General features: G+C 43.3%; 2 protein-coding genes across 2 annotated transcripts; one reads left to right on the top strand and one right to left on the bottom strand.

The window, feature by feature from the left end:
• Window positions 1-9,790: 9,790 nt before the first annotated feature.
• LOC127341970 (uncharacterized) lies at window positions 9,791-16,090 on the top strand. The gene is made up of 15 exons (XM_051367910.2): window positions 9,791-10,303; window positions 11,118-11,239; window positions 11,332-11,420; window positions 11,488-11,523; window positions 11,696-11,789; window positions 12,534-12,576; window positions 12,655-12,755; window positions 13,278-13,842; window positions 13,917-14,004; window positions 14,245-14,403; window positions 14,492-15,060; window positions 15,155-15,293; window positions 15,366-15,434; window positions 15,517-15,636; window positions 15,720-16,090. The coding sequence occupies exons 1-15, from the start codon at window positions 10,089-10,091 to the stop codon at window positions 15,831-15,833; spliced, it is 2,523 nt and encodes an 840-aa protein (XP_051223870.1). The 5' UTR covers window positions 9,791-10,088; the 3' UTR covers window positions 15,834-16,090.
• A 380-nt stretch (window positions 16,091-16,470) lies between these two features.
• Window positions 16,471-19,124, bottom strand: LOC127341971 (reticulon-like protein B6). Its single transcript, XM_051367911.2, has 5 exons — window positions 18,760-19,124; window positions 17,475-17,655; window positions 17,210-17,351; window positions 17,059-17,128; window positions 16,471-16,965 (listed from the first exon to the last, which is right to left on the bottom strand). Exons 1-5 carry the CDS (start codon window positions 19,043-19,045, stop codon window positions 16,799-16,801), a joined length of 846 nt encoding a protein of 281 aa, XP_051223871.1. The 5' UTR covers window positions 19,046-19,124; the 3' UTR covers window positions 16,471-16,798.
• Window positions 19,125-25,903: the final 6,779 nt, after the last annotated feature.

The following is a 25,903-nucleotide window of genomic DNA, read 5'->3' as shown; positions in this document are numbered from 1 at the left end:
ATAATGTATATAATTTTGTACTCCCTCGAAATTTTGACATAACAAAAATTTACTTAACAAAAATGTGTTAGGTTAACAAAAATTTACACATGTAATAGTATAATGTAACTAAAATTTTACTTAACAAAATTTAGACTTAATGTAACTAAAATTTTACTTAACAAAATTTAGACTTAATGATCAAAATTTTACTTAACAAAATTTAGACTTAATGATCAGAATTTTAACTTAAGAAAAATTTTACTTAACAAAATTTAGACTTAATGATCAAAATTTTAACTTAACAAAATTTAGACTTAATGATCAAAATTTTAACTTAACAAAATTTTACTTAACAAAATTTAGACTTAATGATCAAAATTTTAACTTAAGAAAATTTAGACTTAATGATCAAAATTTTAACTTAAGAAAAATTTTAACTTAACAAAATTTAGACTTAATGATCAAAATTTTAACTTAAGAAAAATTTTACTTAACAAAATTTAGACTTAATGATCAAAATTTTAACTTAACAAAATTTAGACTTAATGATCAAAATTTTAACTTAAGAAAAATTTTACTTAACAAAATTTAGACTTAATGATCAAAATTTTAACTTAACAAAATTTTATTTGGGATCGAGAGGGGGCGGCGAGGGTTATGTGTCCTCGGCACCGCCACCGCCCTCTCGGTCACCGCCACACCGGTCTCTCGGTCACGCGGTCACTGCGTCCCCCTTTCGCCACCGCCACCGGTCTCTCGGTCACGCGGTCACTGCGTCCCCCCTTTCACCACCACCACCGTTCTCTCGGTCACGCGATCACTGCGTCCCCCCTCTCGCCTCCCTCGTCGCCCTCTCTCTTTATATGTAGAAGAGATATGATAATGCTAGCATATACACAATTAATTTGTTTTGACTACATGTTTTCAGGACTGACATATGGCGGACGATAGAGCTGACCCGATTCTGGACAACTATGATCCGGACGCTGAAGACCATATGTTCGGCATCATAAAAGGCGATATTCTATATGTGCCGACCGGACAAGAAGAAGATGATATCTCTTCTTATCTGAACCTTGAGGGTGAAGATGAAGGGCGCCGTCAGCAAGATGATGCCGAAGAAACGTCGATAAACGACGATCTTCAATTGGAAGTAGCAACCACCTCTGGCGCCGAGGTATATATATACATTGAGCCTCTGGTGATACAAACTAACTGATTTGAATAAATATGTGTGTACTAACGCGCGCGACTCTTTCTTATTTTAGCCCTCGGCCGGATTGTCGAAAAAATCGAGTACGTCGTCAAAGCGTGGCGCAACCAAGACGATGAAACCAAACGAAACATGCACCATCGAGGTTGTCGAGGAAGCAACCGGCAGGCCGCTGGAGCCCAGCAAGAACGCCACCAAGTTTATCAGCCAATACGGAGCCGTTGTTAGAGACAACGTCTCGATCACCGTCCAGGAGTGGAATGAGCCAAAGAAGGCACGTCTTGGTTTCACTTTTGTCGATAAGAGAACAAAAAAAGATTGCTTCAACAAGCTTATGGAACATTTCGTTCTACCTCCGGAATACCGCAAATACGATGAGGCGGGTAACAAGATTCAGGAAAACAAGGAGAGGTGCAAGCTAGTCAAACAGTTCGCTCTTTCTAAGATGGCCAACGCATTCCGGAAATACAAGCAAAATCTAGCCCATGACTTTGTCAAGCAGGGCAAGACTCCGGATTTCAAAGGACAATATGAGAAACTGCAACATGATTGGCCAGAATTTGTGAAGCAAAAGAAATCGGAGCAGTTCCTTGAAATGTCGAAAAAAAATAAGAAGAATGCGGCCAAGAAGGAGTACAATCATATTATGGGGCCAGGAGGGTATCGCTTTTGGCAGCCTAGGTGGGAGAAGATGGAGAACGAGCTGAGGACGCGAGGAATCCGTCCAGGTACGGAGGGATGGGACCCAAGGGCCAAAAGCTGGTGGTACGGGCATGGGGGATCGCTGAACCCGGAGACAGGGGAGTGTGTTTATCAGGGCAAAATAATTAAACCCACCCAAAAGCTTATTGAGGCAATGAGGGATGCTCAAGAGGGGAGGATCAAGTTCAACAGAGAGAACGACGCCCTGACAAAAGCCCTCGGGAATCCTGAACACGGAGGACGTGTACGAGGCATGGGGCCCATTTCGTGGAAAGTAGGGTTCCCCCAGAACGATGACCCGTACGGTTACAGAAGCCGTAAGAGAAAGATGGATCGGGATGCAGATGTTGTGGCGAAGTTGGTAACGGAAATGGATGTGATGAAGAAAACTGTGAGTGTACTAGTAGCCGAAAGAGATGCAACTCGGGCGCAGCATGAAGATCATCCAATGGATCTCGGAAGCCAGCAGCGGAGAAGAAGCAGCGTGGCTTCCACGGAGGCCTCACCGGCTGGTGCACCGATGATCGAAATTACTGCACCGGAGCCTCTGGTGGTCGAAATTACTGCACCGGAGCCTCCTCGCTACCCCGTGGACGATATAAAGGAGATGAAAGCATGTCATATGTATTATCCTATCGGGAACATGTCCATGAAGGTAGCCATCGGCAGTGCTTTACCACCTGGAGCACTCCACCACAACAACCCCATTCAAGATGGCTATGCTCGTGTCACGGTGGAGGAGATAGTCCAAGGGTTTGAGGACCTGGACATTGACATTGCTACACCTGAAGGGGTGAAAAGACTTGGAGATGTCAAGCGCCAGTTCATTCTATGGCAGAAGAAATTTATCATGTTTCCAGGCGAGGCGCCAACAAGTCCACCCCCTACGGTGGTGGTGGTGGCGGTGGCGGTGGCGGTGGCGGTGGCGGTGACGGTGGCGGTGGCGGTGGTGGTGGTGGTGCTTCACCTACACCTCCTTCACGTCAGCCGACGCCGCCCCCCAATTCACCTCCGGCGGGTAAGCAGACGCCGCCCCCCAGTCCTCGTCCGGCGGGTGATCAGACACCGCCCCCAATCCACCTCCGCGAAGAAGCGAAGCAGTCCCGGGTTATTAACCCGGACCCTTATGTACCTAGAACCACAAAGATACCAGAGCCATCACTGAAGCCTCTCCCCACAAGGCCTTGGGAACGTAGTGCCGAGGAAGTCGACGCACACGCGGCTGCTGAATATGAGAAATGGAAGGCGGACTGCAAGAAGAAAAGAGAGCCCGAGCCCAAGCAAGTATTTTCTGACAAGGAAAAGAGCTGGGCTAAGTCATTTTTGAACACACCGTCCCAAGCCGCGAAGAATCTGCACGACGACTATTTACGTGGAACTTCGTAGGCAAGCACTCGCGTTCAAGAGGAACCAAGAGTTGGCGGAGAAGAAAGCCTTGGAGGAGGCCGAGAAAAATTTAGAAAGGGGGAAAGAAGTTGCCCAGCTCGGGGAACAAAGTAAACAATCGATCGCCCCGCTCATAGTGCAAGCCGCCGGTCCGGATGCCCCCGATATCATAGCAGCTGCGGCAGCACATGGATTGACTGTAACGAGTGCCGTAGAACAAGCGACCGACTTAGGTATCATTCTTCGTGCACCGTTAGGCCTTGATGAGGCGCCAATGAAGGACGTAGTATTTACATATGTGAAGAATGGCCCTCTCGTCGAGCCCGCGCAGAAGAGGATCTACCTCGACAAATGAAAGGTCTGCTAAATTGGTACAAGGGTTACATAAAACTTAAAAACGCCAAAGACTATATTTATGCGGAAGTTAGATAAGAGCATCACTTCAAACATTACTATATACAAATTCATCGGAGTGAATTGTTCCAGCTGTTCAATCTGCGCGACCTCGACAAATCTATCATCAGTTGCTACGTTCTGTAAGTGATTTATTAATTTCTACCCCATCTCGTTCATTGCCTGCACTATATATATATATATATATATATATATATATATATATATATATATATATATATATATATATATATATATATATTGTCCTAACTATCTTGTTGTGTACGCTATTATGCAGAATGAAGAAGCGGGAAATGCGAATAAGGAACATCCATGATGTTGGGTTCATTGACCCACAAATCGTTAATTCATATGTGTTAGAACACCACCCCGACGACTTGGAGGATGACCTGTGGCGGTTTTTTAGAAAACAGGAACTCAAAAGTGATATTCTATTTCCTTACCATTTTGGGTGAGTGTTTCTGTCTTGAGCACATTCTCTTTTGTTTACTCCATGCATGGTATGTGGCTAATCGATGAGTTATGCATGATCGTGCATGTATCGTGTCCGTTGTGTTCCACCGGATTCTTATGGTAATTCAATTTCACACCTCCACAGTTCTCGTCCACGACTCTCGAATATGGATCCGGCGCTTTGGGCCGACATGAGAAAAATGATGCAAAAGTAATTATTTTCATTCATTTGCGCTCTATATCGATCGGCCTATTTCGTTCATCATTTCCTAATATCAAGTAACTAATTAATAACTCTCTTGTTCATTTAATTTTCTTTGCCTCGTAGGGTTTGGAGACGGTTCGTAGATAAAAAGGTCGGTGAATTCAAAAAAGAGCTACAATTTAAAATGGCAGTGCGGACGACTGGGGATATTCAGCCACCGGGGACCAATCTATGTGGATACTATGTTTGTGAGAGGATCCGGAGATACTGCAATGAGCGGGACCAGAAGTGTGAAAACAACATCATGAGGAATAACCTCCGGAAGACGCTTAGTCCAGAAGCTCGCTTCCGACCACTTCAAGAGGAACTAGCTGGATGGTTGGCGAGGGAAGTCATCGATCCTAGAGGAGAACACCATTACGATAACGTAGAACTTCATATGCACTAAATTATGGATGGAAACTTGTTCAAAATTGTATATGGTCATCCGATATTGAATATATATTGTATATGGTCATCCGATATTGAATATATATTGTATATTCCTTTTGAATTCTTTTTGGTTCTAATTTCAAATTTGTTTGAAATTGTACATTCATATGCATGTATGTAGTACCGTAGAATATGTGAAACTCCTTCAAAATTAAAACCCAAAAGAAATAAAACAATACAAATTAAAAAGAAACCAGATTTAGGGGGAGGGGGGCTAAACCCTAAACCCTGCGGAGGCCTTTAGTCGGGGTTGGCCAGAAGAACCGCGACTAAAGGTCCTCCGCCCTGGCGCTCGCCTGCGGCCCACGTGGACGGGCCTTTAGTCGCGGTTCGTAAGGAACCGCGACTAAAGGGGGGGGGGCCTTTAGTCGCGCTACTTTGGTCGCGGTTGCGCAACCGCGACTAATGGCAGTTGCCAACCGCGACCAAAGGCCCTTTTTCCACCAGTGTGTGTGCAAGAGAGAACCGTGATAATAAAACTAATATTGTAGCCATTACTCCTACTTAGTCTTGATGGTCAAATTATTACGATGTGAACGAAACAACAATGCTATACTTACGGGAGTTTTCTTACGGAATCTGAGTTACGTGGCGACTTGGAAATCTGAGATTCCTTGCAGTTGCTGAAATCACGGGAGGCAAAAGATTTGCACCAACCGGTTCACCTCATCCTGTACAACTTCCCTATAGGAAAAATCCCGTAAGCCTAGCATTATTGTGAACGAAATGCATATTACAAAGGCGCTATGTCGTAGTTATCATTTGACCTTGTTACAGTTCTGCGACTGCTGACGTGTTGCGAAAATTAGATATCTGGAGAAAGCAAACACAGCAGCTAGGCAAAGAAATATATATCACATATATATTTGGAAGTTATCGGGAGAGGCGTTTTGGGACATGGGTCTAGATGATCTCGTTATCTGCATCGTTGGTCTGCTTGTGGGGATTCGTGTCAGCATAATTTCGTGTGCAGATACGGCGTGCGGAAAATCGCAGTACAAAGCAAATACGGTAAGCTATAATGGCGGTGGGCCTGCAGATACGAGACGGACGTGTGCCCGCGTCGGCTCTGGGTGGATCGCCGCGTGACGGCGCTGCCGAGCTGGACTGTGGAACATGTGTTGGAGGACCGTGGTCCAGGATTTGGGTAGACCCGAAATTTCCCTACCGATCCAAAGGTATGGATGTAGGTGGACAAGTCCACGGAAGAGCCCGCTTTGGCCGCGTTGGCCGCCAGTGCAAAATGCAGGACAAGCAGGCCCCTGCGGACGCACGTACGCGGACAGTGCAGGCTTGGCAGGTACCTGCGTCCGCGCGTGTTACCCATCGCTGCCAGCTGAAACGGGAACATCGCCGGACATGTCGATGGCGTCCAGCGCCGCCAGCTCCTCCACTTTCCCAGCGCATTCTCCTTCCACGAGTCCGCGCGAGCTCGGGTCCATGCCCATGGCGCTCCTCTCCGCCATCTCGGCCGGGAAGACGCACCTCTTCTGCCACGAGGAGCACCCGGTGCCGCACTAGAGCGGCCTACACCTTGCGGCCCCGCAGCGGCAGCAGGCGCGCGGCGGGAGGCTGGTGGCCTCGAACGTTGTGGCCGTCGCGGAGACCGCGTCGGCGCCGTCGGGGACGAGCGACAGGAAGCCCGCTCCGGCTGAGCAGTAGGTCGACGGGCGGGGGCGGTGGCGCTCGCGATCTGCCTCGCATGTGTGCGATGCGGCCTACCCTCGCTTGAGTACGGCTGTAGCGGCGGCCTGCCTTGGCCAAGTATGGCGGCGGCGGCCTGCCTTGGCCATGTATGGCGGCGGCGGCGGCCTGTCTGGCCGGAGCACGGTGGCGATTGGGTTGGACTGGGCGTCGAACGGAGTGGAGAATATTGCGGTGCGGGAGACGGGCCAAGAGGGCAAAGCGGTACTGGGCCACAAAGCCCGCTTTGAGTTAGCAGGTTGTCCACGACGTCCAGGACGCGTTTTTTTCATGGCGCGGCTTAGTGGGCCTGCGGAAGCCTGCGGCCACCCTCATCGGGATCCAAAGGCCTATTCCCCTTGTCCTGATTTCTTCTTCGTGTGCGGCGGCTGGGGCGATTTTGCAGAGGCGGTGACCAGGAGAGAGGCCGGGGGCAGATTCTCGAGTGGCTTCTCTTCTTCTTGTTCGCCGCCGGGAGAGAGACGGACTGCGCAGGTGCGCGGTTTTTTCTCTTGTTTCGCGGGGCGCGTGGTGTGCGAATCGTAGATTGATTCTAATGGAAAAATTTTGGAATCAAATCGCAGCCTACCCATATACGATGCGTACCCGGCTGAGGCAGGACTGGAGAGTTTGCACGGCGGGGATTCCGTCAGTAGCAACGCAGGCCCGGCGGCGGCGGGTGTGACCGTGCTGGGGGGGACGAGTGTGGGCGATGTTGCAAGCGGACTAGATGGCGTGGATGGCCCTGTGCCTGCAGATTCCGCGGAGTCAACCGGACATGGCAATCCTCAGTCGCCTGGCTGGACGAAGGCGGCGGCCGGAGGAGGCGACGCGCGGGCAGGGAGACAGCGCGGAGAGCGTCAGGCAGACGTGAGAGGACCGTGCAGAGAAAGCGCGTTCAGATAGGGCCGTCCAGGGAGAGCGGGGAACGCGCGGCGGCCAAGTCGGGGCATGCATCGCGCGCGGCATAGAGCGTCACCACGGGTGAGTGGACCTGCTGCTGCTACCGGAGCTCTGTGGAAGCCGGTGAGCTTGGGATTTGGCCATATGAACTAGCGCGGCAATGTGAGGACGAGAAATGGAAGGTGGGGGACGCTGCTGCGTCTGGCCACCGGCTGCATTGGGAGCGGGAGCAGCTCGGATGGATTTGATACAGGAGATTTCTTTGAGCTTTAATCTTGTTACAAATAGCACTTCTCATGTTACTAACCGTGTCATGTATGCAAAGTTTGCATTCTCGTGTCTACTCTGGTTAGCAGTTCAGGAGGCTTAGCTGGTCACAATTTCATAATACAGTAGCAAAATCCTCGTCCACTGTTTCGTACTACTACTACTTTCGTTTGCGTGCGCCGAATAGCAGAAACATATTTTGGGTTTGGGGCCACCAATTATCGCAGCTGAAAAAAGGAAACTCCCCCTGGAATCAGCCAGCGATTCTGCAAGAAATCGCAATTCAGGCGTCCAACAAATCGGTTCAGGATGCTGGCCTTCCGTTTGTACCGCTCACATCACAACGGAAAAGACGGCATTAATTTGGGCTGGTGGTGGAACGTCCACTGTTCCTATTTCTGGGTGGAGCTGACAATACGTCAGAAAATACACCTGCCAACACAAATCTCGGAGCAATTGGTTGGTCTGGATAAAGGGATCATCTGGTCCTGAGTTCCATTTCGAATTTCCGGAAGTTATCTCCAAATTCAGACATCATTGTCAACGTTAGAAACTTTATAAACCCATATTAGTAGGTTAGAAACTTTAAGGCCTCTCTGGTTACTACGATTTAAAATACATACAGGCCTCTCATTCTAATTCTACATAATTTCATGTGTGGCAAAGCTTGTCCAAAAAGCCTACGAATTTTATCAAGAAGATTTAGTATATGCTAATTTTGTAAAAAATGTACAACGAAGGATTACTTCTAATAAAACGTAGAAGGTTCACCGTATGAATTCAAGAAGGTTCACGGTATGCTAATGCTTCTAATAAAACGTAGAAGGGAGAATTAGTTCGAAAAAATCTTACTGAATTCAATCTATAAACCACAACAAACCCAAAAGACTCAATGCTCTAAGGTTCCTAGCTATAAAAAGAATGAAATAGGCTCTAGTATCATGCATTTGATACTAATTTTGTAAAAAATGTAGAATGATTACTTCTAAAACATATTTTGTAATTCAATCTAAAAATAAAAAGGCCCAAAGAACTCAATGCTCCAAGGTTCTTATAAAATATACTCCCTCCGTTCCTTTCTATAGTGCCTATTATTTTTTGGCACGGAAATTAGCGCGAGCTATTTTTTCACACAAAACCCCCTAGCGATACCACAGAAAATATAGGAAACTGAAAACAGATCTCAGAAATACATGACCAGATCGGTTTCCAGATTTTCTGGACTTGACCATATCGGTGGAAGGGGTTCTTTGCAGAAAAAAACATAGCTTTACTCTTATATTCTGAAACAAATGTGAAAAAACAATAGGCATTATAGAAAGGAACGGAGGGAGTATTAATTAAATAGGCTCTGTTTATCTGCTTAAACTGAGTTGCCTCGCCGCCAAATGCTCCATAGTATAATATGATACTAATGTTTACCGTATGAATTCGAGAAGATTTATGATACTAGTGTTTATCGTATGAATTCAAGAAGGTTCATCGTATGCTAATGCTTCTAATTAAACGTAGAAGGGAGAATTATTTCGAAAGAAAATCTTATAGAATTCAGTCTACAAACCACAACAAACCCAAAGGACTCAATGCTCCAAGGTTCCTATAAAAAGAATTAAATAGGCTCTAGTTGTATGTTTAATTTGGTACGCCTCCACCCGTAGCGTTGGTCATACTTGGTAGTATCATGCATATGATACTACATTTATAATGCATGATATCATTTAGTAATACCATAATTTTATTATATTTATTAATTTGTAAAATCTTAATACGAAATAGTGTACAAGATAAATTTGACATTAATTTTTTTATTCTACGTGTTGTAACGCAATATCTGTCTATGATACCAAAATGATCTCTCGTCATTAATTACAGAAATACTTCAACATTTTTTGTGCATAAAATGTATGGTGCTACTGCTACCTATACCTATGATACCTCCAACTAAATCCAGAAGCCCTATAACCGAAAGGCCATGCATGTAAACGCCACCTCCCCAAACAACTGCAATGATACACACACGCCAGGCCCATGCCCATGCCCATCCTGATCCCTTTGATATACTACTACAGCTCACTGCACACGTACGCGCCCGCGTGCCGGCTCTCCATTGCATGCCATATCGGAGAAGCGACGAGAAGCCTGCATCGCGGCAGCCCCGCAAGGAGCGAGCGAGCAGAGAGGCCCGCCACCCCCTCCCCTTCCCATCCATCTCGCCAAACCACCCATTATTAGCCTGACGATGCTCTCGTCGTCATCGTCCGTTCCCCGTTGATCTCTCTGCACCCTCTTTTAGTTTTAGCCACCGTCGTCAGGCAAACGACATCGCCGGAGGAGCTTTGGTGCTGACGCAAGGTTATTCGCCGTCGGAGAAAGAGGCGGCCGGGCAGCATGGAGGGGAAGCACATGGTGATGTCGGCGGTGGGGATCGGGATAGGCGTCGGCGTGGGGCTGGGGCTGGCGTCCGCGCCGTGGGCCGGCGGAGGGTCGGGAGGTCCGGCGCGGGCGGGGGTCACGCTGGAGCGGGTGGAGCAGGAGCTCCGCCGCCTCGTCATCGACGGCAAGGACAGCAAGGTCACCTTCGACGAGTTCCCATACTACCTCAGGTAACGTTCCCATACTACCATGGTGATGTCGGAGGTATGTGTGACGGCGAGACTGGCTGCGCACCAAGGAAACACGAAGACTCTCAAGCTTTCATGAAACTGTCCCGCCACCTTGCATCCTCTCAGTTTTTTGGTCGGCTCTTTTTGGGGAGAAAAAATCCCTTCATTTTTCTATGATTGTGATCTTCATGGAACAGATTTGACATATTTGTGGCAACTTGGACAACTTATAACGGTGTTTACAAAATTCTAAAGCTTTTGTCTCAATTCATATTTGGCTGCGAGCCACCTATGTTTGTGATCTCGTTTATTTCATCGCTTCTCCGACATCTTACTTAGTTTCCCCCCATCCTTTAGCAAAAAGCATATTCGTAAAACATAAATGAGAGATCCGAATAAGGAGGGACTCTGCTTCTGGACGCTGTCAAAGAAATGAGTGATTCAGACTTCAGAGTGATATTCTAGCGTACCTCGTTGATTTTTTTACATTTTTTCAGTTTCTAATAGCAGTCAAATACGTTTTTGCTTTCCAAGATGTCCATGAAAGGCAGCCACATGATCGCTTGAAAATAGGATGTTGCCTGTCAGGGGGGAAACAGAGGTTCAGAGATAATGAATTTACGAAGCGTCTTGGTGTCACTTTTCTGATGAAACCTTGAGTTCTCAATTGGGTTCCACACCGATAATCACTCACCCACATTAGATCAGCGCTAGATCGCACACGTTAGGCTTAGGATCTGTATTGGCTACTCTGTCTTTCGCCTATTACAGATAATCGATGTGTGTTTTTCCCCTCCAACACGCCCATTTGCAGTGAGCAAACTCGTGTTGTGCTGACGAGCGCCGCCTATGTTCACCTGAAGCAAGCAGAGATCTCTAAGTACACCAGGAATCTCGCTCCAGCTAGCCGTGCCATCCTGCTGTCAGGCCCTGCAGGTAATCAATCTTCATCACAACAGTTCAAGGAGTTCCTTAATCACTGTTGCTCTGCTTCCCACTAAATTTAAGACCAAGTTCCTCTCTTGAAGAGCTTTACCAGCAGATGCTCGCCAAGGCGCTCGCGCACTATTTTGAAGCGAAAATCCTCTTGCTGGATCCTACAGATTTCCTCATAAAGGTGAGTTTGGCTGGAGCATGATTCCTTCAGTGAGGGTAGACATGTAATGGAATATTCTTCCTTTCAGCTTCATGGCAAATATGGAACTGGTGTCAGCGACCAGGTAAAGACCTTAACATACCACTGGTTCTGCTTTTCATCTTAAAATTATGTTTCCATAATAGCCTCCGGTCTCTGATTTCCGAGATTATTGCGCCCATGTGTCAGAGTCTTCCTAGTTCAAGAGAAATGAGTTTCGGTAGATATTTTCTAAGAGAGTATTTTCTTCTTATCAGCCTGTTACAAGATCCATCTCTGAGACAACTCTGGAAAAGATGTCAGGATTACTCCAATCTTTTACGAGGGCTCCACAAAAGGAGCAATCCAGAGGTGACACTTGAGCATTTAGTTCATATTGTTCAACTATTCACTTTCTTTAGTGGTAGTGCTCAACAGCTCCAGGCTTTTGTTTGCTGTCTCTAGTAGCCTACTTCAGTGTTTACCTAAGTAAAAAAAATCTTTGAAACCCAGGTCAGTGCTTGCCAGTTGATGAGAATATCCCTACTCTAATATAGTGATTTCATATCAATATCGCACTAATTTAGTGATTTCATGCACTAGAATCCTCATATCTTGAGTTCATTTTTATTCATAGAAGACATGATGTATGCCTTGTCTTTTTTTTTTGAAACAAGGCAAAAGATTTGCCATTTTCATTAATAAAGAAGAAGGTCTTAGTAATATGTATTCGGTGTGTGTTTGACTTCATCTATTCTATGAATGAAAGAAGTACTTGGACAACGAAGTTCTGGAGAATTACAAGACCTGACGAACTGGTAGACTATATTAAGTTCCTGCTGCTTTCTTGAAAAGGAAATTAAGTTTCTGTTTATTTAGAAATAAAATAATTTTCTAATCCACTACATTCATGCCAACAAAGCATATTGAGCCATTACACTTGACTTTACATAACTTAGCCTTCATGAAAACTGAATGCTGTAAAGAAAAAATATTATTTGCTCTCACTGGATTCAGTTGCTTGCATGGACTGTAGGATATGATTCCAAGGTGTATATTCTACTTTCAGAAATTACATCAGTATATTCATTAATGTACTTCCGTTTTATGATGCAGGAGGTATGCGTAGACAAAACAGTATGACAGAAATGAAATTAAGGTGTGGGATAATTAAACTATAATGGACCCAGTACAGAAACACAAAAAACAGTCACTTATTTCATTATGCAATTTCCAGGAGCTCTGACAGTACGAACAGCTTGCCCAAGCTCAGAAGAAACGCATCTACTTCATCCGATTTGAGTAGCCTGTCATCGCAGGGCCCTTCAAGTAATTCAGGTCAGCATATCCTTTTGAAAGACTTGCAATGGCACAGTATAGATTTCGTGTCCCTGAGGAAATTATTAATTTTCATGTATGCTGCTTACTTGCTTAGCATGCCAAATGATGACCTGGTATTAATTTCCGACTTGCAAGGTAGTAAACTACATCTAAATGCTACTATTGTCACAACGGAAGTACGGCACAAATTTTTTTTTTTTCGAGAGTACGCGAATGAGTACGGCACAAATTTAAAAGTAGTATTTTGTTTATGTACTTTATATCAATACACCTCAATGTTCACATTATCCTACACACTTCAACATTTTTACTTAGAAGGTATGGAATAGATGTTTGGAAGTCTACTTCCCTTTAGCTAACACTATTTCATGCTGGAAATAACGAAGAAGCATATGTGAGCTGTATCATCTTTTGCCGAATTTCTTCCACTGCTTATCCTACTGTAGATACTACCTTCCCTATTTCTTGTTGCGCTGCTGCTTCACACTGTGCACTTTTTCTCTACGACAAACACTGCAGCTCCTCTCAGACGTGCTAGCAGCTGGACCTTTGATGAGAAAATTTTGGTACAAGCGTTATACAAGGTTCTGCATTCAGTGTCTAAGAAGACCCCGATTGTCCTCTACATAAGAGATGTCGAAAAGTTTCTTCACAAATCCCCCAAGATGTATCTTTTGTTTGAAAAACTACTGACCAAGCTTGAAGGGCCGGTGCTACTCCTCGGCTCAAGAATTGTGGATATGGACTTTGATGATGAGGATGAGTTGGATGACAGGTTATCTGCTTTATTCCCATATAACATAGACATCAAGCCACCTGAAAATGAGAATCGCCTTGTAAGCTGGAACTCCCAGTTAGAAGAAGATATGAAGATTATTCAGTTTCAAGATAATCGGAACCATATTACAGAAGTTCTTGCAGAAAACGATCTTGAGTGTACTGATTTAAGCTCAATATGCTTATCTGATACAATGGGCCTTAGTAAATACATTGAGGAGATAGTGGTATCTGCAGTTTCTTACCACTTGATGAATAACAAAGACCCAGAGTACAGGAATGGAAAATTAATTCTATCTGCTAAAAGGTAGCTGCGTTTTTTTGTTGTCGTATGTTGGTTTCATCATCTCATCTTCAGTTTATGACTCTTTCATGGTGCAGCTTGTCCCATGCATTGGAAATTTTTCAAGAGAACAAGATGTGCGATAAGGACACTATGAAGTTGGAAAAACATACTGACGCTTCAAAGGTTTGCTCTTATTCCTAGACATTCTTAGATTCTGCTACTTGTTTTCTTCATATCTATTTATTGTTTTTTTTTTTTCAAAAAGGTGGATAGATTTTTGGCATAAGCATCTAATGATTTTGCAAAGTTTGCTAAATAGCTTTATTATATATTTAAAGAAAAGACAGAAGACGTGTATCAATTGATATGTTACAGATCATTTTGGAATATTTTAACATTAACAATCATGCATCACCTACATAGATTGCTGAAAAGGGAATTGCTCCAAGTGCCGCAAAATTGGAAACAAAACCTGCAACTTTGCTGCCACCAGCAGCTCCTGCCGCCGCTGCTCCTGCTCCTCCTGAGAGCAAGACAGAACCAAAGAAAGCAGAGAATCCACCTCCACCCGCAAAAGCACCAGTAAGATAACTGTTGGCCAATATTTATGTTGCTCTGCAAGTTTGAAGAAACTAATATACCCATCCGTGCTTCGAATTTGTTTATTTAGGATGTGCCCCCAGACAATGAGTTCGAAAAGCGCATCAGACCAGAAGTCATACCTGCAAATGAAATTGGAGTTTCATTTGAGGATATTGGTGCATTGGATGACATCAAAGAATCCCTTCAAGAGCTTGTCATGCTACCTCTACGACGGCCTGATCTCTTCAAGGGGGGTCTCCTTAAGCCCTGTAGAGGTATATTACTCTTTGGTCCTCCTGGAACTGGGAAGACGATGCTAGCCAAGGCTATTGCAAATGAAGCTCAAGCAAGCTTCATAAATGTATCGATGTCGACTATCACGTCAAAGTGGTTTGGTGAAGACGAAAAGAATGTTAGAGCATTGTTCACATTAGCTGCTAAAGTATCGCCGACTATCATTTTTGTCGATGAGGTTGATAGCATGCTTGGGCAGCGAAACAGAGCTGGAGAGCATGAGGCGATGAGGAAGATTAAGAATGAGTTTATGACACACTGGGACGGTCTCCTGTCAAGATCAGATCAAAAGATTCTTGTTCTTGCTGCGACCAACCGTCCTTTCGATCTTGATGAGGCTATCATCAGAAGGTTTGAGCGCAGGTATGCATCCCTTCCTTGAAATAAATGACTGACGTTGTACCTGTTACCGTTTCATTATTATATACCTGAAGCACGTGCTCTTTTGGTTCCATAGAATCATGGTAGGTCTGCCATCAGCGCAAAATCGGGAAATGATTATGAGGAACCTTCTGTCAAAGGAGAAAGTTGATGAAGGGCTAGACTTTAAGGAAATAGCAACCATGACTGAAGGGTACAGTGGCAGTGATCTCAAGGTCAGTATCATGTGACACGAAATCTTTCTCAACCTAAACGAACTCTCAACTGACTCAGTTTGATCCCCGCAGAACCTGTGCACAACGGCAGCGTATCGCCCTGTGAGGGAACTGATCCAGAAGGAAAGGAAGAAGGAACTGGTAATCTCATCACCACCGTCATACTTTTTCCATGAAAAAACTGTCGAATTTTTATGTAAAAGTTACGGTCAAATATCTGCAGGAGAAGAAGAAACTTGAACAAGGAGGCACTCCATTAGATCCTTCAAAGATAAAAGAGAAGGAAAAGGAGATTGTTCTACGGCCATTAAACATGAAAGATTTGAAAGAAGCAAAGAACCAGGTGCACCCATCTTCTAGTACAGTCCAAGTATAATTCATCAATTCATGCATTATGTATTAATGTTTCGCAAACTTGGGATTTAGGTGGCGGCAAGTTTTGCTGCTGAAGGTTCCATAATGGGTGAACTGAAGCAATGGAATGAGTTGTATGGCGAAGGAGGCTCGAGGAAGAAGGAGCAACTGACATACTTCCTCTGAACACCCCAGTGTATGAACATAAACTTGGAAACTAGAATAGATGGCAAACAACCATGAAAAAATAGGCCCGGAGCCTCGCGTGTAAGTTCATCAGTGAAAATAGAGGATATTAGGGAGGAAAAGAATATCATGCTATAAAAGCGGATTTCTTTCTCAGAACATGAAAGAACAGTTTCTCTGTACCTGAACTGTAGTTTGCCTGTGTTGTGTTGTTGTACTACACTAATAATGAGTCTGCCGAGCAGATTTTTGTTGTATTTTGCTTTCATTTTTGCTCTTTTTTGTGCATCACCACCAATCTGTCGTGTTTGCTGTATAGGTAGTTCATACTACTTGTAGATTGTGTGTTTGGCCACAAAATGGAATCAGCATGCTATATGGTTCTCATAAATCTAGGACTCCTTATCGTTTCGTTTGAACTGGAGTAATAGATATGCATTGCGATGCAAAAAAGTGATAAATCGCAGGCCCAGTGGCTCCAGTTTGAATAATAGTGTCCCATTTTCACAGACACTGCAATGATTATAAAGGCCTTAATGTGATATTGACAAATAAATGCAAGACAGGTAGTTTGTACCATCAACACATATATAGCAAGAAGTTGATTTTCAATAATGCTACAATAGAGACAAGTAGATAAAATCTAATCTCAACCAGTTCATAGACATGATCAAACTCCAAACTGCAGCAATGCAAGTAGCAAAATCAGTGTCGCGGAAACCATATCCATGCTCTAAACATGCGACATCTTAACAGATCAAAAATCAAACAGCGGTACAGCAAAACAAGTCCTGCATCTGCATTACTGTCGGAGGGCAAGCTACTCAGCCTAGAAGTCCGCAAACAATAAAACAGCCTTACATGACACAAGACAATAGGTGACGAATTTGGCGCTCATACCAACGATGCTTCCTGAGAAGCACGTACCAGTCAGTATCATTCGATACAGATGGTACATCACATCACTAATTCTTCTTGTCCTTCAAGGGGCCCCTTGGTACTTTGCTCAGAACCTTAGCATCGAACACAGCATACTGTTTCTTAACCTCAATCCACCCCTTCTCACCATAGGAGTCAATGTGGTCTTCATACTTCTCATACAGGACTGGGACTGTGTGCAGAACTACAAAAACTGTTCACGTAGAGCAGAATTATCCAATGTTAGCCAACTTCATATTTGGAAGTTCTAAAGCAAGTTCAGTACAAAACGGTAGAGGTCCCTTACCAATGTAAATCAGGGTCAAGAAGTTGCAGCAACCCCCGAGAATTGACAGCAGCCATAGACCAACAATCACCTACGATTTTGCAAAGAAGTTAAATCAGACAAGAGAAGTTTGATGTAACATAGTAGGTAAACAATAGCAGAAGACACATACAATAAGGAACTTCTTTGTGTCACGGCCAAGAGCTATCTGGCGAAGATTTGCAAAGGCTCTGTTGATCTCATAACGTGTAGATAGTGCAATGTTGACAACCAAATCTTCAGGGATGAACACCTCAGGGATCTGTGGGGGAGACCTGAAATAGGCGGTAGAATTCAGAGCTTACTATCAAGTACTACTAGTGATCAAATTTGCAAGGGTCAGCGTTATATCTTTTGCATTTTCTACAGCCTGTGATATCGAGGGGAAGATATCTTACTTGTTAATGAATGATGAGGCGTTAGACCAGAGAAAAAGGATACCCAGAGAGAATATGAGACCATGGCAAAGGAAAGCCAAAAGATGGTAGCCAAGCAATTCAAAAATGATCCAGACTGCAGTTGCACCACCTAGTACTCCAGCAGAGATGTTCTTGTTCCTCCACATAAACACATCAGCAGCTGCAGAATAGATAAATAAAGTGAATACAGCAAGAAGGTTGAAACCATCAAATTATGTACCATCAGCTTACAAATTAAATAACATGAGCTCACAATTTTCGCCTTACCCTCTAAATTTGCATGTTTTCATCCTGCGCTTAGCAACCAAAGTTGAAAGCAAAAAACAAAAATACATATCTAGCATACCGCCGATGATTAAGTTATATTGTCTTGTGTAACGACTAATGATGCACGTAGGTGCTCCAAAACTAAGGTAAATTTTATAGATCCTTAAGCTGAACAACATATCCAAGTTTGACATAAGGTGACGTTGCTAATTTCTTTGCTTAACCTTAATAGCTGCTAAACCGAACATTCATACGATTAACTCTCATAAAGAACAAGCAATGCCTCTAGCATACATACACTAACCAGAACACAGTAGCATTCACTAGGCAAGTATTTGATAGCACAAGACCAAGCGATTGGAACACTGAGCGCCTCAGGATGACGCAGACACATTGATACATTCAATTTCATCTTGAAAAAAGCATTGATACATTCAAGCGCAAGGAACATCACTGCACGAGTATCATTGTACCACAATCATATTATTACTCATGGAGATACTATAGACACAAAGAGGTTAATACTGGCACACTGACAGACAACATTGCAAACAGTACTCGATTAATAATAATGCCTTAGCAGACAATTTCTCCTCATATAGATCATGACGAGCATAAGCTTAATGGCTGACCAAAGTACCAAACCAGTCGCATCCATTTCAACAGCATAAACAAATAGTTCTAAAAGAGAGTAAATCTTAAAGATCGGATCGCACAACCACAGCAAATTTCCTACGAAGATAACCTGCATTGGCGAATCAGGTGGCTCTAGTTCCGTTGATTTCGGTGGAGCACCGTTACCGCAGATCTAAGCAAGCGCATCTTTCCTAAAAGTATAGAACCCCACTTGCTAACTTGCAACCCAATCAGTTGTCAGATCTAGTCCGAAATTCAAACCACCCAGATCCACACACCCCGATCCGATCTACGCGTCCGGAAGCAAAACCGCTATAAACAAACAAAAGGAGCATCAATCAGATCAGTGAAGGGGCCATACGTTTGCCTCCGCCGAGGACCTTGTGGATGGGCTGCTGGCGGCCGAAGAGGCGGAACATCTTGTCCTTGGCATCGGCGGCGGCCACGGAGGCGGTGTCGGCGAAGGAGGCGGTGGCGAACTCGGAGGCGGCGGGTGCGGGGGCGGGGGCGGGCGGCGCCGAGGGGCGCGGGCGCTCGTCGGCGTCGGAGTCGGACGAGGAGGAGGAGTGGTGGTCGCCGCCGACGTGGAGCTTGTCGGCGATCTTCTCCATCAGGGTCTCCGGCTTGTGGGCGGCGTCCTCGGCCATGGCTCTCACGCGCGCTGCTCCGCAGGAAAAGGGGGGTTGGTGCCGGTGGTGGTGGGGAGTGGAGAGGGGAATGCGGCGGGGAGGAGGTCCGCCGTGGTGGGGTTTTATAAGGTGCGATGGGGTTTAGGTCTCATCGGGGGACTTGGGGACGTTGAATTTGGAATGGACGGTGGAGATTCAGGGTGGACGGCCCGGTGCTTTCGCCACTGGCCAATGATGTCCCCTGCCAGTAGTTTGGAGGAAAATGCTTCGGGTACACAACTAGTCAAGGAAAACACCCGCGGCGGTATATATCACCACAACGGATCTCGCAAAACAAAATTGTAAAGTCAACATTTTTTTTAAAAAGAGATAAAGACAAAGTAACTTCACAGAAGAAGTGAAAAGGTCAACTTCACCAAAACACGTGAACATACTCCTACATCTCCTTTTTGACGGCAAAACACAAGTGGTAGTGTGGTACCCATATCACAGAGCGATCAGAAGTTGATAGAAGTGAACAAATTCCTACAGATCCATCTGACGTGCAGACCTCCTACAAGCCGTGTCGGTCTTTTGACGACTCTCTCCTTTGGTTGTGGCAAGGAGCTCGGTGTATAGCCTCTCTACCATTCGTAACGGAGATGACGCAAGGAGTGTCATCGTTGTTTAGTGGTGGTAGGTTGTGTTTAAGAAGTGTGGTGCTCTACTAGCCTACTAGGCGTTATACCGGGTAGCTTGGGTTCTATGAAATAAGATACACATGTGAGGGTGTATTCTTTAAAAAGGGCAAATTTGTGACATGCCAAAAGAGTTTTAGCCCCACTCCACTACCTGTTGTTTGGGAATTTTTGTGATAACCATATGCACAGTTGCATATGGATCAATCACTTTTTGTTATTGAAACATGCAAAAATTGAAAACATCCAAATGGTCCAAAATACAACATCAACTCCTATAGTAATCAATTATTTGTTAGGTTTCCTGAATTTAAGAAGCCAAACAATAAATAGATCATGCATTTAGTCAGGTATATTCTGCCAACTAATTCGCAAAAAATCACACTTCTAATTAAAAGCACATTTCATCATATTCCAGATTAGCTTAGCAACTAAACATTGCCAGAGGAAAAAAAAGATGATGTACAATATCGGGGCATCCAAAAAATTTGTCAAGCACTCAAACCTAGGCAACCTCTTTGTAACATGTTATCTTTACTTAGAACTAGCAAAAGTGCCCGTGCGTTGCATCGGGAAAAATAAAAAAATAAAACATTATACTCCTTTCGTCTCAAAATGTAAGACTCCTAAACTTTCACCAAAAGTCAACATCTTCTAAGTTTGACCAAGTTTATACGAAAAAATATTAAGAAACTATACTTTCTGGTGGGTGAATGTATTGATATTGATTTGATATTGTAAATGTTTATATTTTTAAGTATAAATTTGGTTAAATTTAAAATATGTTGACTTTTAACTAAAGCTTATGCGTCTTGCATTTTGTCTTGCATTTTGTGACGGGGGAGTAATAAACAATCTGCGTTGACACTTATCATTTTTTCCATGACCGTTTTTTTATTCATGACGAATATAATGATACCTAACAAAATTAAATTGCAAGCCATCGCTAGGCGGCTCCCAGCCCCACCCTCTATGTCTGTCATGCCATAGGGGCCACGACGTCCCCTTGCCAACGCCGCTTTAGCTCTTGCGTGTGCAGCCCTCCAGGAGTCCCGGTAAGCCTCACCCCCAATTACAGCTTCACCTTCGACGCCGACAGTGTCTCTAACCAGTGAACCACCATTTCATCCTTCCCATCCAGGCGCTTCGAGAATAATGCATCTTCGAAGTTCGTCATCATTTCCATTCAGTACCTCTGTTGTGAATCTTTTTTTGTTGCTCCTACCTCATTCAACTTTTCACTGGATGATTGGGTACATGTAAGTCTTTTATTTTGCAATTTCGTTGTATTTCAAAAAATAGTGTTAGAAAATTTCACAAATTTTCGAAAATGTTTGCCCTTTTATTGTTCCCCAAACCCCTTCATTTATCATGTTTTTTTGAAGGGGAAAGCATCCGTCACTTTGTTAAATGGGAATGTTCATCGGAGTACCGTTCTGGGAATTAATAAGCCAAACGGGGACGACAAAAATCTAAATAGGCAGAGCTACGGGCAGGTCATGTGCTTTCTGTGTAAAAAGAAAGAGCCCAAGCAAAGCTCATGGAGCCGGATCGTGCGCATATGCTATGGTTGATCATCCGCCATTGTTGCTCCTTGGGGAATATCACACCTTAGTCAGAGGTTACAGGGCCTGCTTTGCGGCCGTCGCCTTTCCGCTACGCTTGATGCGGCGTTCATCGCTCGCTCATCGCCCGCGCTCGTGCGCATATCTCCACTTCCAGCCGCCGTTCATCGCGCCTGACGATCGACCACTTCCCTAACTCCTTAATCCAATCTTAGTGTTGCGGCTTGTTGATTTCAGTAAAGTTGAAGTATATAAACCGGCCGATTTCGTTATAATGGAGCGAGGTGGGATTATTAAGCGCAAAATGTTCTCGCATAAGGTGGATAATTAAACATTTGGACGGGACGAACATGGCTTGCGGCCCATTAATTGATCTGCGTGCGGCCTTTGCAGGGCGACGGACAACGAAAGCAGCGCGAGGGGCTCAATTGGAGATTGCAACGAGTCGATCGGCACGACGCTGGTTCCGAGTTTCCGGAAAAAAAAAAGAATAAAACAGTTTGGTGGCAATAGTGCGTTGTATGTGATTTGGTAGGAGGGTAAATCGGTCCAAAAAAGTGTTGGACCAAGGAAACAATCCTCCCTTTATTATTAGGTATAGATATAGATTATATTATTGATACTTAGCCAAAGGAATTTTTATTTCTTATCCATTGGACGGAATCCTTTTGCATGGTTGTAACATGATCAAACTTTTCTCGTGATTTTTGTACCAACAATGCGATGTATGCATTGTCGGATATAGAAGCCGGGAGGGTATTCTTCTGTTATTTTAGAAAAGTAGATACTTAAAATGTTCCATGGTTCATCAATGTTTAAAAAAACTGATCCTAGCTCAACCCAACCACTCATGTCCAAATCCTCACTGACGCATATCATGGTTCTTATTACTTCAAAAAATATCGATGTAGGTGCTTCCCCGCATTCCTTAAAAATTATCAAAAAAAATTAAAACTCAAAAGTATGATGCAATATATGTTTTAACCTCATTTCAATTAAAAAAACGTTGCCGTGTGATGTATCTTACCATCCATAATAGAATATCTTTGGTGGTTTAAACACATGACATGATGATAAGCAAAGCGAGTTTTTTCTCTAGCAAAACTAGAGGCTTGGGCTTAATGGTGAAAAATAAGGTGCGAGGACGTTGTGTACACCTAAGAGAAGTAGAGGAGGACTGCAGGAAAGGACCGTGGAATCAACGTGGCGGGCACCACCCCATCCTGCGCCCCCGCTCCGCTTTTCTGCTGTACCTGGGGACCACCAGATCGGAATCTCATCCCTGCGTCTTTTGATTTGTTATGGTCAAGCGGGCCCCACAGGGAATCAGAGCTGCGCGCAACCTTGCGTGGAGATGCACCACCGGAATCCTGGCGCTTTGCGTTTGAAAACAATCGCCGAGATGCAAGGCTTTTCCCCTTTTTATTTTTTGAGCGGATGCATAGGCTTTTTGCTGATCAGTGATCACGACGAAGCCAAAGATCACGCAAGCACAACCTGATTCGACGACGCAGACTAGCCCGTGCCAACGCTACGAAATTACACTGAATCTGCACGTCAGCCGTCAGCTATGTATTGACACACGTCCATACCTGGAACGGCATGGAGTATATTTGTTACACTACTATCTGTGTTACAAACCAAGTGTTACCATTTTTTTTTATGAGAGAGGCTATACACTGAAACGTGTCTATCTGTATATATATACAGATCAAATCTAACGAAATATGCGCCACTTAAGATAGACGTCTGGAAACATTATGTTCAATTGCCGCCTCCTAATTAAGAAACTAGTTTCGCCTCCACCTTTGCCTCCACCATAGATTGATTCGCCTCTTCCGACCGATCTCGCTGGCGTCAAGAGGGGTGGAGATCGGAGAACACGATCTATGCATGGGGTTTTTTTAATAAAAATACTATGTTCATCAATTGATTAAGTTAGAAGTTTGGTAGACATCTTCTTTCCGGCCTCCGCCTCGATGAAGATGGCATCGTCTATAATGAGCGATCTTCGGCCCTTTCAAGGTCTTCTTCTTGACGTTAATGGTGGCGATAGAAGATTACAATTTTTTTAGCTATGGGCATTTAGAGCTTGCTTCGTTAGATCGATTTTGGATCTTTTCTCATGGTTGTTGCGAGGAGATTATCCTTGTAATGTTTGTCCCGACTGCTACGTCCTTGATAATAGAGATTCGTACTCTCGGCTTCTAGCAACATCGACCAAGTTGTTCGATTATTTTTCCCTATCCTACTAGTATGTATTGGTACTCTTGCCGATGTTGATTGACTATTTTAATGACTGCATGCGTACACATAACCTTGTCATTCTGGCTCAAATTAAAATTATGGTAAACCTCCGTTGGTATTTACAGGTCTATGATTTTTGTATTTATCTTTGGATGTCTTTAGAAAACTACAAGATTGTGTCGTGGCAAAAGAAAAGAGTTCGAAGACCTCGAGTCCTCGAAGATTTACTCATTTCTTTTAGATCGACTTAATTTTATAATCGTTGCATGCATATTATTTATTATACCATGCATTATTTGTTACTACAAATATATGCAATATTGATTGTGAAAAAAAAAATCTACGTCGCTTAGTTTAGAAAGGAGGTGATATTTCTAGAAGGAAATAAACTGGGCCGCGTCAAGACCTGTCGTACTTGGTTTGAAGAGGTCTCAAGCTGCTCTCTTGTGGGCTGCATCAGCGCCACTATCCGGAGAAGCCTTGATCCATAGTACAGGAACCCTCAACCGTTGGCCCAGACAAACAGCCGATGCTCCTGACCCGTACTATTTCGGCCCAATCCCTATTCTCCGCTCAACGCGGGAGCGAGCGGTCGCTCCGCTCAGAGCGGGATCGAGTTGGGCCGGCCCATTAGCAGCGCAATATGTTTTCCTTCGTTTTTTTCTTCAGTTTTCTCATTCTCAACTGTTTTTTCATTTGGTTCTGGTGTTTTTTTTTCTCCAGTTTTTTTTTGCCGATTGGTTTTTTCTGAACTTTCGAAAATTTGAATTTGAACGTTTTTTAAATTTCAACATTTATAGATTTGATTTTTTTAAAATTTGAACAATTTTTTAGTTTAAACAATTTTTATTTCAAACACTTTTAGATATGAACATTTTTCGCGTTTCAACAATTTTCAGATTTGATATTTTTTAAAATTTGCATACTTTTAAATTTGAACAATTTTCAATTTGGAAAATTTCATATTTGAACATTTTTTAGTTTGAACATTTGCTGGGACACTTTTGCTGGGATCGGAAGGAGTATTTATTTCTTTTCTTTTTATGTTTCTTTTCATCTCAAAATTTATCTACATAGTTTTAAAAATATTCGTAAGGTCTAAATTGTACAACACTAAAACATAGGTTCACGGATTTGAAGAAATGTCCACGAGGTGTAAAATTTTGTTCATGGGTTCACATAAATAAATTCATGGATTCAAAAAATGTTTCTTTTCAAAAAGTTAAAAGAATAATTTATTGTTCATCAATTTTTGTTCTTCGGAAATTGGTTCACGGCCTTTTTCTATTCTTCATAAATTGGTTCATGGTCCTTTCCGTTCACGAAATTTTTGGCCTTCTTTTTCAGTTCATGGACTTTTTTTGTTCATGATTATTTTTTATTCTTCACAAATTTTTCCACGGAATTTTTCTGTTCTTCGTCAATTAGTTCATGGCTTTTCCTGTTCATGAACTTTTTTCCTTCGTTGCGCCTTTTCAGTGCGCGTACATTTTTCTTCATGGCTTTTTTTGTTCTTCACAAATTGGTACACGACTGTTCTTTTGTTCTTCGTAAATTGGTTCACGACATTTTCTTGTTCAAAAATGTTTCTTATCACGGCCTCTCTTTTTTATGTTCATGGACTTTTTTGTTCATTCTTTTTTTTGTTCTTTGCAAATCAGTTCATGGCCTTTTCCCGTTCCTCGTAAATTGGTTCACGCCCCTTTTCGTGTTCACGAATTTTTGCTATTCACGGCCACTTTTCAGTTCACGGATTTGTTTTCATGGCTTTTTTCGTTCTTCGCAAATTGGCTCACGACCTTTTTCTATTTAATAAAATTTGTTGGCAATTGTTTTTTTTAGGTCACGAAATTTTGGCGGATCAACTATTAATTTTTCAATTCATTAATAATTTTTTTCGTTTTCACTATTTTAGTCCCAAATGTTTTTGCCCTTCACGACCCTATTTTTTCCATTAAAATGGTTCGCAAACTATATTTGGATTTTAGTTGACGAACTTTTCGCGCACCCACTTCCTAATTTTTGTGTTCATTTAAATTTGTTTCATTTTTAAATATTTTTAGTGCCTACGTTTTTTGCGATAAAAAATAAATAAACGTTCACATATTAAAAATATTGTTCACGGGATTCCTTCAGATTTTTTGAGGATAAAAAGACTTTTCACCTAGTTTGCTGAAGTTCCGAACTTCAAGATGTAGTACTGTATATTTTAGTCTCCGGAGATCAACAGAGTTGTTCTCGTTTTGGTCCATTCCAAATATATGTGTCAAGAAGATCCTTTACGTTCTCTCTTCGTGAAGAAAGATGAACCTAACAAGTAAAAAGTATGCGGGAAAAAGAAGAGTTGCAGCAGTCGAGAGAAATCCACACGAAAATAATTGATAAAC

The sequence above is a fragment of the Lolium perenne genome, chromosome 3, assembly GCF_019359855.2.
Source record: "Lolium perenne isolate Kyuss_39 chromosome 3, Kyuss_2.0, whole genome shotgun sequence".
Taxonomy (NCBI): Eukaryota; Viridiplantae; Streptophyta; class Magnoliopsida; order Poales; family Poaceae; genus Lolium; species Lolium perenne.
The sequence above is the reverse complement of the archived record's forward strand: the minus strand, read 5'-3'. Positions and strand labels throughout refer to the sequence as shown.